Genomic DNA, 12290 nt, shown 5'->3' with positions numbered 1-12290 from the left:
TTATGGTGTTCATGTTGAAAACACTCATTCTGTAAAAACTGTGAAAACATTAAGATGACTATTTATAATTTATTCACATTAGTGAACAAAGCAAATAAGACAAACTTTATATGCATTTTCTCCCATATTTATAGGAGTTTGCACTGAGAAAATAAATCTCATGACAGCTCAATATCAAGATCAACCATCAATCCTCATCTTGGTTGTCATTTTAGTAATATTACTAATATTGGAGACAAAGGGCACGAACGGCATAAAGTGAAAATTCAAAAACAGGGAAAAAAAAAACAAAAACATATTGGTCAAAGGTACGAGGCACCAAAAGGTGTCAAGCTAAGACACCGTAGACGAGAGTGTGCTTGCTACCACAGTTTGTTCCGAGCCAACCTGAACAATGTACATTGGCACGACACACTGCACCGTCATGTTGTTGAGATCAATGTCATCATCTGCTCCTGTTGCCATAGTGACCAGTGGGGCGGCCACACTCACACCCTCAGACAGAAAGGGATTTGACGTCGACTCCAGGACCTGAGAATGAGATGGAGACGACTGCAACAGTGATAGCATGCAGAGAGACTTCAGAGGAAACCTGAATAATTAGTCTTGGGAAAAATTAACCCTAAAAAGCTTGCTGTATAATGGTATATTTTGTGATGCCTTTAATTTATTAGCATCAAAACAGGTTTGCACACAATCTACTACATGCCTTTTGTCATCTGTTTGACAGTTTAAACTGGTCAAGCAGCATGCCTGTCTTTTTTTTTTTAATGGAAGAAAAATATAAATGGTTTAGTATATATATATATATATATATATATATATATATATATATATATATATATATATATATACACACACACACACATACTTACTACTAGACTAAAACCGCTTCGGTTTACATAAAAAAAAAAAAAAAAAAAAAAAAAAAGGAATTAAGTGATATCAGGCTTTCGAAGAATCTCTAAAATCTGTATTGCTTTATACATTTTGCCCTCTGCAAAAATATAGAGGTGTTGTGTTGTTGGGAGATTTAGTGACTACAGAAATGTATAAGCATTTTTTGATAAAAATGTTATAAAGCTTGATTACTGACTTACATCACATGCTACCAGAATTTAAATATTGATAAATATCAAAATCCACAGCTGCACCGAACTGCATATTTTTGCTCAGTTTGGGCCTCTCAGTGAAATGAAGCGGCTTCCTTGCTAGGAGTAAAAAAACAACAACAAAAAAAAAAAAACCCCAAACCCATTTAAAAAAAACTTGCATTCAGATTGTAATATTCCAGTTAAAACCTTAGTTTTCTATGCGTTTTGACCAAATAAAACGCAGCTTGGTTAGGAATTAGACACTTATCAATTATTATTATTATTATTTTTTTTTAAATTCTCAGCAGCCCCAAACTTTAGAACAATGGCGTTCTTTTATATTGAATGCAATTACTACTCCATCTTAAAACACAATTTTTAGACTTTTAGAATTGGGTTAGGGTTAGTTACAGAGAACTCACATCCTCCATGTTCCAGAGATCAGAACAGTCAGTCTCCAAGCTGGAGTAGTTGATTCCAGTCTCCATCAAAACATCTGCATTCCCATTACTCTGCAAAAAAAAAAAAAAAAAAAGCTGTACAATATGTACATTTGAATGTTCCGGTTACATCTTATAGTACAAAAGGAAATGAAGTGTAATCCAGGACTGAATGAGTGACACTGCTATGCCCTGAACTCACAGTGGAAGAGGTGTGATTGAGCACTGCTGACAGGAGCCGGATGTACTCAGTCGCAGCCTTCAGCATGTCCACTTTACTAGGCTTTCGGTCTCGTGGCATCACTGGCACAATACGCCGAAGGTATGAAAACATGCTGTTCAGGCTCCTCACCTGAGTGGAGCAGCACAAGACAATTTACTGGCAAGATTACAGAACCCTTGACTCGGCTAAAAAAACAAAAAAAAACCTGAAAACGGAGTGGAAGAACAAACCAGTGTATTTTATTGTAGAGCAAGTGGAACATGACCAGTATTTTGACCAGAATAAAATTACACAGCCTCAGTTACTTAGTTCCTGGAAAAGGTCTTAATTTTATATAAATCAACTGAAAAGCCCTACACTAGAGCACAGCATCACAGTGAACGACCATGGACTAATTAAAGTGAATGTGCCACAATGCATCAGATTCAGATAAACGGAGAAAGTCAGCTAGTCTTAATTATACATTTAGTTCCAAATTGTATATTTTGAATCCTGAGAGCTTTACAAAGGAAACAATTATCCATTACATCGTAAAGGGGTTATGAACTGCTTTTCTTATTTTGTGCTGTTCTCTAAAGTCAGCTTAAAGATTTTTACATTAAAATTCTTAAAAAAAAAAAAAAAAAAAAAAGTAATAGGCCCCATCCTGTTCTTCTGTGGAGGTGGGGTTTAGCCTCACTATTATGTAAAAGTGGCACATTCTACAACTTCAAGCGGTTTTTTTTTTAAACAAGAAAGTATCGAGTTAGAATTTACAGGATGTTTTTAATAGTACAGTGACCTCCTATGTGAAAAGATCAAGGGAATTTTGATTTCTCCATTCATTACCACTTAGTTACTTATTAGTCATTAAACCAGATATGCATTTATGAAGGAAACTGGCTTAAAATGTTTATATTTTTAACATGTATATATTTTTATACACCAAATGTATAAAAAAATAATAAAAATTCTGAATTCTGATTGGTTGGCATGAATTTCAGCTGGGGCTTTCATGTGATTAAAGCTGCAAGGCTTCCTTTAAAGGCTCAGACTTTCATAAGCAAGCTCTTGAGTGGAAGCTGAGATTTAAACAATTTCTCTCCTCATAATTTGGATTAAATCAATACATATTTCAAAGAATGTTCTTCCCAGATTGGTTTGATACGGGCATTGTTAGTTTCAGACATGCTAAATAGAGGATTATATATATTTTACTGAACAATATGGTATAAATTTGTCAAAACAGGACTACATTAAGTTTCCGAATGCTAACCCATTTAATTTGTTGTTTTTGATGAAATCTTACAAGTTACACTAACTTCAGCTTGAAAATACTTCTACATTTTATAAATGGTGTTAATATAATCGGAAGCTAAATGTACTTTGAGAAACTCATTACTAGCAACAATTTTGTTATTAAAGCCAAGGCAAAATGGTCCCCATCTTACCCAAAAATTATATTCACATTTAATCCATTTCTTTAATCATTCAAAACAATTCTGGCTCAAATATCATATTTTTTGTGTTCCAACAGCTCTGTAGTACCCCATTTCCATTGGTATAAGGTTCTTTTCCATTCTGATATTTCTGACAGAGGAGGTAGATGAGGTATTTTTTTTCCCCACAAAGCTAGATGCCTTAGAAAAATGTTTGCTTCTATTCTACATTTATTATTGTTGTTGCTAAAAAAAAAAAGTTCTGAAGACATCACATATTAAAAGAACAGCTTAAGTAAAATGATTTTCGTAATTTTTTCACTCTGTATCACCCATGTGTTCTTTGTTCTGTATTATTTGATCTTTTTTTCTTATTAATTATATTTGTGCATAAAAAGTAAATAAAAGGCTAATGCAGGAAGATGACACCGTCCCTGGCCCTGAGACTTTGAAGAGAAAATCCTTCAGGTGCAAGTTAAGAGATTTTTACAACAATTTTTCAGTAAAAACCTTATAAAAACTTGAAGCTTTTTTTTTTTACCATGTAGACAGTGACAGAGAAACATAGGCTACTTAAAATAAAAAGAGAAAAAAAAGCGTTAAAAAGGTGGCTAAATATCTCTTCGTCCGTTTTATCATCGTCAAGCTGCACTGGCAAAGTTATCCAGGGAACGTGTGGGGAGATGTTGTTACTTTTTTTTGCAAAACAAGCGTTTCAAATGATGTTTCCATCACAGAACGCCTTCAGAATGTAAAACAACGCAATAACTGACAGTGGATCTACAGAAGAATGAACAAAACCGAAAGCACCAGCGCTTTACTCGCCAAAAGAGGGCGGCAAAGTTCAAACGTGGAGAACCTTGCAAACACTCACCCGCAATCTCTCCTTTGCGTTTGCAAGCTGTCGTCGCTTAACAGCTTTATCTCGGTCCTCTGTATCGATATACTGGCCGTCATCCAAACGGATAAATTTACCGATACTCACGTGAACGGGAAGCGAAGGTTCAGAGCTCTCGCGCAATAAAATATCGCCCATAAGCTCGCGCTCCGGAACCTTCATGAGACCCACTAAGGCCCTGAACTTTCTGCCAGTCATGTCAGCAGACATTCGTGTAATTTACTTATTTATTTACTTTTTATACCTAAATGCTAAAGGAGACAATCGCTCAGCATAACACATAATCTTACACAGCACAGTCAAAGCAAGATATATGTAGAGATAAAGCTTTGTAATTGATCATATTGTAATATCTATTGGCCTAGAAGCTGGCCAACCGACTGATTAAAAAATTTATTTCAAACTAGTGCCACCTGTGCGACAACTCCACCCTCTCCTAATATAAGTAGAGCACCTGTCCTGTGATGATTAGGTGCAATGTCAGTATCCACCGCTAGATGGCAGGTAATATCTATGCTTGCATCTTTGAAAGAAAATACATTTACCGTACTGACTCTCTCTTGATGATTTTGGAAAAGACTTGTGATTGTGGTGTGATTAAATGTGAATCTCTTATTCTGCGAGCCGTAATGTTAATATTATTTGGATCTTTTTTTTGAATGGGACAGCAGGGCAAGTATCCTCATGAAGAAGTTGAAAAATTACACTCGCACACAGATAAGCTGATTATCATTCAGGAAATGCACTTTTTTTGTAGTTAAAAAAAATCTCTTATGAGTCAGTCAAGCAGAAATGCATCTTTCTGTTGAGTACTCATAATTATACTTAATAGATAAATAAATACAAAATATTTCTAGCAAAGTTCATTCAAAATAAGCGTGTATGTTAATGCAGAAGCCTGAAAAATGTAAACATTAATCCAATGTAAATTCAAACATCCTGTTCAGCTTCATTACCTTCTGGTTAGTCATAAAACCACACCCAGGTCTAACACAACTCTTTGAAAAGATAACACGATGCATCACCAGATTGTCCATCAAGCACCTGATCTGAAGGAGTGCTGTGAGAGTGAATGAAGTATTGTCCAATTCAGTTATCAATCTTAAAGGAATAGTTCACCCAAAATGAAAATAGGCTGGGAATTTAATCACCCCAGGCCTCAGAGATTCTTTTCTTCATCAGAACAGGTTTGGAGAAATGATAAATCACTAATTAAAACATCACAATTATGCACTTGTGAAGTGAAAAGTAACATGTTTGAATAAAAAGCAAATGCATCTTTAAAACCTTTTTAACTTCAAGGTTCCAGCTAAAATATGAGTCCTCTATCCATATTGCTTTCTCCATTGAAAAGGTTGTCTTGTCGGAATCAGGAGAGAAATATGCATAGATCATGCAATGTTAAAACAGCTCTAAACAAATGTCAGTGAATTTTGATCCGAGAGAACAGTAAGAAATCTATGAAAGTATAAACTTTAGTTTAAATGTGATCAGGTGAATAGCCTTTATGGTTCTGTTAGAAAAAAAGTTTGTCTGCATGTGTTAAGAGTTTACAAAATGTTTATCATATAATAGCGGTAGGCTATGGCTCAGAATCTGCCTCACCAAAATTTATGATTGAAAACCATTACTTCAGAGTTAATAATTTCTTTTTCTCAAAATGTAATTAATTTCTCTTCAGTTTGTATTATGAAAACACTCCTCAAAGTAGATTTTCATGACATTGTGAGCACCGTTTATTTTTTCTAGGAAACACTTTTTAGAAAATCAATTACATTTTTATTTTCAGCAAGTAAACCAACATGCCTTTGAAGAAACATTTTTATTATGTTTTATTATTAAGCTTCAGCACAAAAAAATATATATATTTCCAAACAGTTCTATTTATTCACATATTTGTTTAGCAGTCGGATAAATCATTCTCTATTGCAGTGAAGAAGAAATGACTAACAAATGATAAATAAAATTAAAATACATAACTGTCTGGATCAACAAAAAGCCAACACTGATATGATTATGGCACAAAAACTGAAAACAATTCAAAAAGTGGACCCATGTATTACAATTGTTCATGCAAGAGGTTGTAGGTGTCCTGACATTCGCAAACAATAGAGTCACATTTGTAGGCTTGGAATCTGATCAGCTGCTGTCTTACACTAATGCACCAGTGGGATGTCAGGAACTCAATCCATGCTAATCTGATGGGACCAGCTCTCTCCAAAGACATTCTGTGAATTTATAATCATACTAATTCACCGGCAATAAGTGATGTTGTGGGTATTTCAAAATTCTGCCTCAATGACAAGTGGAAACTTACTAACACTAGTCGGTCACTTACAGACACATATTTCTTTGTACAGCACCCCTGTTGCTTTGGTGAACCTCCCAAATGTGTGGGTGGACAAATACAACATTTGAAATCAAGACACAATGAAAAAGGTCGCAGTGAATAATAAAGAAGTCATGATGAAACTATTGCTGGTAATGCTATATTTTGCAATACGGTCTAAAGGAGATGTGCCTAGTTGCACATCTACATTGGGTCATGTTATAAAATATATATATAGTTATATAGATTAGTTGACAAAGCCCCCCATGTTATAAGAAATGAATTAATTATAAATTCTTCACATAAAACTCTAAAAAAAGTAATTTTCTTATGTTTAAATAAATATTAAGTGAATTCATGATTAAAACAAAAAGAAGAACGACTGCACCTCTAAAGACCCCTCTGACAAGCTCTTGAAGTTCACAGATGACACCACACTTATCGGCCTCATACAGGACGGTGTTGAGTCTGCTTTCAGACAAGAGGTTGAGCAGCTGGCTGTCTGGTGCAGTCTAAACAACCTGGAGCTGAACACGCTCAAAACACTGGAGATGATTGTGGACTTCAGGAGAAACCCCCCTGCTCTCCCCCCACTCACCATCATGAACAGCACTGTGGCTGCAGTGGAGACATTCAACCTGCCACAGGAGCTGCTGAAACAGTTCTACTCAGCCGACAATAACTGTCTGGTTTGGTTCAGCCCCAAAATCAGACATCACAAGACTACAGAGAACGGTTCGGACTGCTGAGAGGATTATTGGTGCTCCCCTGCCCAACCTTCAAGAACCGTATATATATATATCCCCCATGCAGGCAATCTACATTATGGAAAATCAACCCCCCCCCCCCCCATTGTGCAATAAAGATATGTGCAATAACCTTATAATTATTTGTTACCACCTACATCCTGTATTACATCTCTGCATCTCTATTCATATTCAATCAAACTTAACCCAACTGTTCATACATTTTTTTTCTATTCTTGTCCATTTATATTTACATATGTGTGTAATTTTATTCTCATCTTATTTTTATTGTCTTTTTTATCTCTGTGTGCTGGAAGATTGTGACACTAGAACAAATTCCTTGCACAAGCACACTTGGCAATAAAGCTCCTTTTGATTCTGAAAAGAGAGACTGCATTAAGAGAGACTTTATTAATTCATATAGCTATATATAGGCCTATATAGCTATATATATAGGTAGGTTGAAAGTCTGAGTGGCAGGGTCCCAAAATCTGTTTCACACATCTTCTTCGTGCCCAATCAGCGGAAAGGATCTCAGTGACGCAAGGCTACTCAAATTACTAGTTTGTGAAGTGGGTGGAATTAAGAGTGACATCATTTCGCATCATCACCGGATAGCGTAAGTCCAAGAAAGAGTTTGAGAAACTTGAAGAACATGAACACGAGCACAAAGTGACTTACAATCAGTTTAGAACACATCCAACTCACTTAAGAAGTTTAAGAGACCCAAGTTGACAGAAGACGATGATCGCCTCTCATTTGCTGGCATACTACTTCACTGAGCTTCACCATGATCACGTCCAGAAAGTAAGTAACGTTACAACAGCCGGCTCGCGCTAAAAGCCGGCTTATCAACATCTCTCACGGTAGGCTGTATTGACTTAATCAGGCCGATGGATAAGTGGATATCATTATCGGGCAGATACGATGTCCGTCTGTTTGTTGTTATTGTAGGTCGTTCACATCCTTTAACATCTAACGTTACACGTGTATGTGACAGCGAGGTCGGTGTTACGTCACTTAACACCAGATAACAGCATAATCCTGCTGATACCAGGCTCCGGGGTCCAATATTTAATAATAATAATAAAAAACAATTCAGGTGTTTTGGTTTCATGTTTCAAATTCCGTAGTATCGCGTCTTTCCCTTGCCGCACGAATTCCGCCGGTTTCCGCATTTCTGGAGCTCGAAGACACTTTCGAGTCGTTATAACATCATAGCCTATAGTTTGGGAGTTGATAGATGCTGCTTACCAATGATAACCTTGGATGGTATTCGTGTCTGTTTATATTTATAGTATATATCATAATTGTCTAGTAGTCAGTGTGAAATTCTGGTCTATACATTAAGTGATAATAAACAAATTATATCGGATGAACTAGCTGGACGAGTTTTCGTGGAGCTTCCTGCCACGACGTACCAAAACTGCCCGAGTGTTGCACGGAACCTGAGCCTCGAGCGCCCTGCTAGTCACGTGGGCCACTCCTCACGCTTCAGCTTATTCCACTATAAAAAAAACTTGTCTCGGACACGCACGTACACAATTAAGCGGCGACATTTTACTTCTGTTTTTTTTTTTTTTGCTGTCATGTCATGCTTCAGACTAGCAGATGACATCTCTGGAATTGCCAAAAATCAAAATCAAAAAAATCAAAAATCAGAAAAAAGTTATGTGATTTCAAATCAGAGTATGACTTTTTGTTACGAAACGGGGCATCATTTTCATTCATGTCTTCTGTAGAGGACACCAGGACAAACATTTTATCAATCAGGCATTTTGGGGACACATGTCAATCAGGAAATATGAGATATTCTTATGAAAATGTTGCCAAGTTATTACTCCTATTGTTACACTTCTTTTTCATTATGGTTTGCCCCAAGATCACATCAATATGCAAATTAGATGTGAAATTAAATTAAAAATGTAATTTAATTTAAATTAGATGTGATGTGATGTATAGAACCATTCTATAAAATAGAAATACCAATTTATGGACATTTTACATATTCCATAAAGTACAGAAGTATATCAAAATCATTCTGTTTAATCTTTCATAACATGGTTGAGAATCAACTTTGAATAAAGATTGGCTAAAAATAGCCGGAAACTTAAAAACTGATTGGTGAATGAAAAAACAACAACATTGTTCTTGTATTTACATGCCTGTCACGCCTATTATTATTATTTTTTTATATATAATTTTGTCCTGGCGTCCTCTTCAAAGGTCATAGAATAAAATATGAATAAAATATCTTTTTTTATTTTTTATAAAAAAACCCCACAAAACTTATTTTCTGGTTTTCAGGAGGATATGACGTGTTATGCACTAAAATGCTAAATTCTCTTAATCAGAATACAGTTGACAACATTGCTTTAGAGTGCTACATTTGCTGGGCAATGATTAATCGCGATTAATTGCATCCAAAATAAAAGTTTGTTTGGACAGTACAAGGACACATTATGTAAAGAAAAACTTTTATTTTGGATTAATTACAATTAATCATTGCCCAGCACTTATTAACAATATCAACTACCATTCTGTTTTGGAACTTCCAGAACTCATCTATGTTTGGTTAGCCAGTGGCGAATAGAAATGCACTCGGCTGCATTTCTCAAAAGCATTGTAAACGGAGTTGATCGTAGAGACCATAGGTGGCAATGGGTCTATGATCTACTTGCAATGCTTTTGGTAAATGCAGCCCTAGATGGAAAGTTGTCTGCCAAGTCAGCTTTTAAAGGGGAAGTTCATCCAAAAAAAATTACATTCTGTCAACGTTTACTCATCCCAAAGTTACTACAAATGTTTGTGCCCGCATTCTCCAACATTTTCAGTTCCATGGAATTTTGTCATTCCAACATTCTTCACATTTTCTTGTGGTGGAGCACAATCAGTGCTTTTAGGCATCCTAGATTACACCATGTCCAAAAATATCAAGATTTTCTAATTCCAGTTACTATTTTTCCATCCACTTATTTCTATGTGAATTTTCAAATAGCGCATTAAAAATGCTGGATAGAAATGCCAAAATGAACATAAAATCTTACAATATGAATAAAAAATATATGGGCTCAGTTCAGGTAAGAATAAGAAAATACACTGCATACACTGCAATAACACATGCCAAATGAATTCCTTGATGCACAACAAAAAACATGTGACTTTGCCTCAAGAGGTCATGTGATTGGATAATTGGACTAACCATGCACCAGTTTAATTGCACACTGTCTCAAATGTTGTTTTAATAATCCTGAAATGCCTGAGCCAAAGTCCATCATCAAAATGATTTGGTATAATTACCTTCCAGAACTTGGCTTTTGATCATTTCATAAAACATGACCATGGGACTATTTGGTAAAAGTCATGTAATATCAGCTAAAATAAATATTAGTTCTAAGAAAATCTGAAACTCACTTGTTTTTATGTATGTCTTAAGTGCTTTATTATTCTAAGGTAAGAGTAGAGTCCTGACCTTTAAGCGATTTTGAACATTTTGTTTGATTTTTTTAGGTTAATGGTTTATACAAGCAATTACGTGAACTCTGCTGTTTTGTTGCAACATCTTGTCTGTCTGTACGTAAAGGTAGTAAAAATTCCCCTGTGATTCAGATTCCTCTTTGATTATTCCTTGCAAACACTGACCTTCTTCATGTCCTGACAGTAATACTCATCTTGAGTTCAAGTGTGGAGAAATGTCTTGAGCAAAGCAAACGAGTTTCCTTTCTCTTAAGGGTCCTCTTTTCTTCAGCATTGTTATTGTGTCACTGCATTTTTAAACCACATTGAATTGCTGTATGGCCTTGCATGCATTGGGGTCGAAAGCAGGTGAAACGTGATGCTGGTGTTGAAATTGGCTTGCAATTGGAAAGGTATGGAGCTCAGCCCTAAATAGAATTGGCCTCAGTGCACAACAATGATTGAAGTAAATACTTTTTCAACATTTTTGTAGACCTATATTTGAACAAAGTTCTTAACTACTTTTAAAAAGCTTTAAAAAGGGTGCGTTTCCCCCCAGAGGAACCCTAATTTTAACCAAACAATCATTGTAGTTGAGTAGATTTGAATGGAAGAAGTAAAATAAAGAAAACTAATAGTATTAGTACTAATATTATTCTTTTATTAAATTAAAATGATCCAACAGTTTCAAACAGTTTTAAAATGGATTTAGTTTGAAGCAGATCAAATTAAATGAATCAAGTACCAGCTGTGATGCTGTTTTTGCTCCTGAAGTTTAAACCAGACGCTATTAAAATATCGCAATCTTAACGCGATAATTATATACTTGTTTATTGTAGCACTGCGTACTGTTACATACAGTCTAGGCATTGCTGTTCGGTCATTGAATCTGATATTTATTGGGCCATTTGAAAGGACCTTGAATTCAAGGTGACCAGCCTGGTTTACACCAGTTTGACTCCCTGTGTATGCATGTTTTTATATATATATATATATATATATATATATATATATATATATATATATATATATATATATATATATATATATATATATATATATATATATATATATATATATATATAATATATTAATTTAGGCTATTTAAAGTATATTTCCTTTTTGCTGATGTAGTTACCATGTACTTCTAATGTTAGTCAAAGTATCTTACTTTATTATGGCTTTTGTCAAAGTATCTTACTATATTAAGGCTTTTTTTTTGCATTGAATCATAATTCATAAATTGTTTTAATTATATATCACTTTCCACATAGATCGACGCAATTGTGTTGTTTCTTCAGTATTTTTGATAATAAAAAGTAAAGCATCTAGCCCTGTTAAATCCTATACATCAGTTAACATAGGTTGATTTGTTTACCATGTGATCTTGGCACCCTGCTCCTTTTGTTGGGCAGCTGTGTGGTGCTTTTGTCCCCCTGTGGTGTCAAATGTCATATTCTAGAAACAGCTTTTGAAGTTTCACTTCTCACTGCTTAGTATTTACCAAGACAAACCATTTGTCCTGCTGACAGGGAATAGTGTGACTGTAAATGCTGTCTACATACTATTTGTAGGTCCCTATCAGCTGTATGAATTGTGCCTCAGTATATGTGCTATTTAACTGAGAATCAAACCATTACTGAGCTAAAATTGCAGACAGAACTAGTTCAGCTGTCAATCATTAAA

General features: G+C 35.1%; 2 protein-coding genes across 2 annotated transcripts in view; one reads left to right on the top strand and one right to left on the bottom strand.

Annotated features, from left to right (window-relative positions):
- Positions 1–4394, bottom strand: figla (folliculogenesis specific bHLH transcription factor). The gene is made up of 4 exons (XM_059543401.1): positions 4050–4394; positions 1737–1886; positions 1517–1606; positions 1–531 (listed from the first exon to the last, which is right to left on the bottom strand). Exons 1-4 carry the CDS (start codon positions 4281–4283, stop codon positions 334–336), a joined length of 672 nt encoding a protein of 223 aa, XP_059399384.1. The 5' UTR covers positions 4284–4394; the 3' UTR covers positions 1–333.
- Positions 4395–7739: 3345 nt separating this feature from the next.
- Positions 7740–12290, top strand: part of hk2 (hexokinase 2) — a 57354-nt gene continuing 52803 nt past the window's right edge. Inside the window, exon 1 of the mRNA XM_059548707.1 lies at positions 7740–7955. Within this exon, the coding sequence (XP_059404690.1) occupies positions 7893–7955 (63 nt within the window). The 5' untranslated portion in view covers positions 7740–7892. The remainder of the gene's footprint in view (positions 7956–12290) is intronic.

This window comes from Carassius carassius, chromosome 4, assembly GCF_963082965.1.
Source record: "Carassius carassius chromosome 4, fCarCar2.1, whole genome shotgun sequence".
NCBI lineage: Eukaryota > Metazoa > Chordata > Actinopteri > Cypriniformes > Cyprinidae > Carassius > Carassius carassius.
This window is presented reverse-complemented; position numbering and strand designations above follow the sequence as displayed.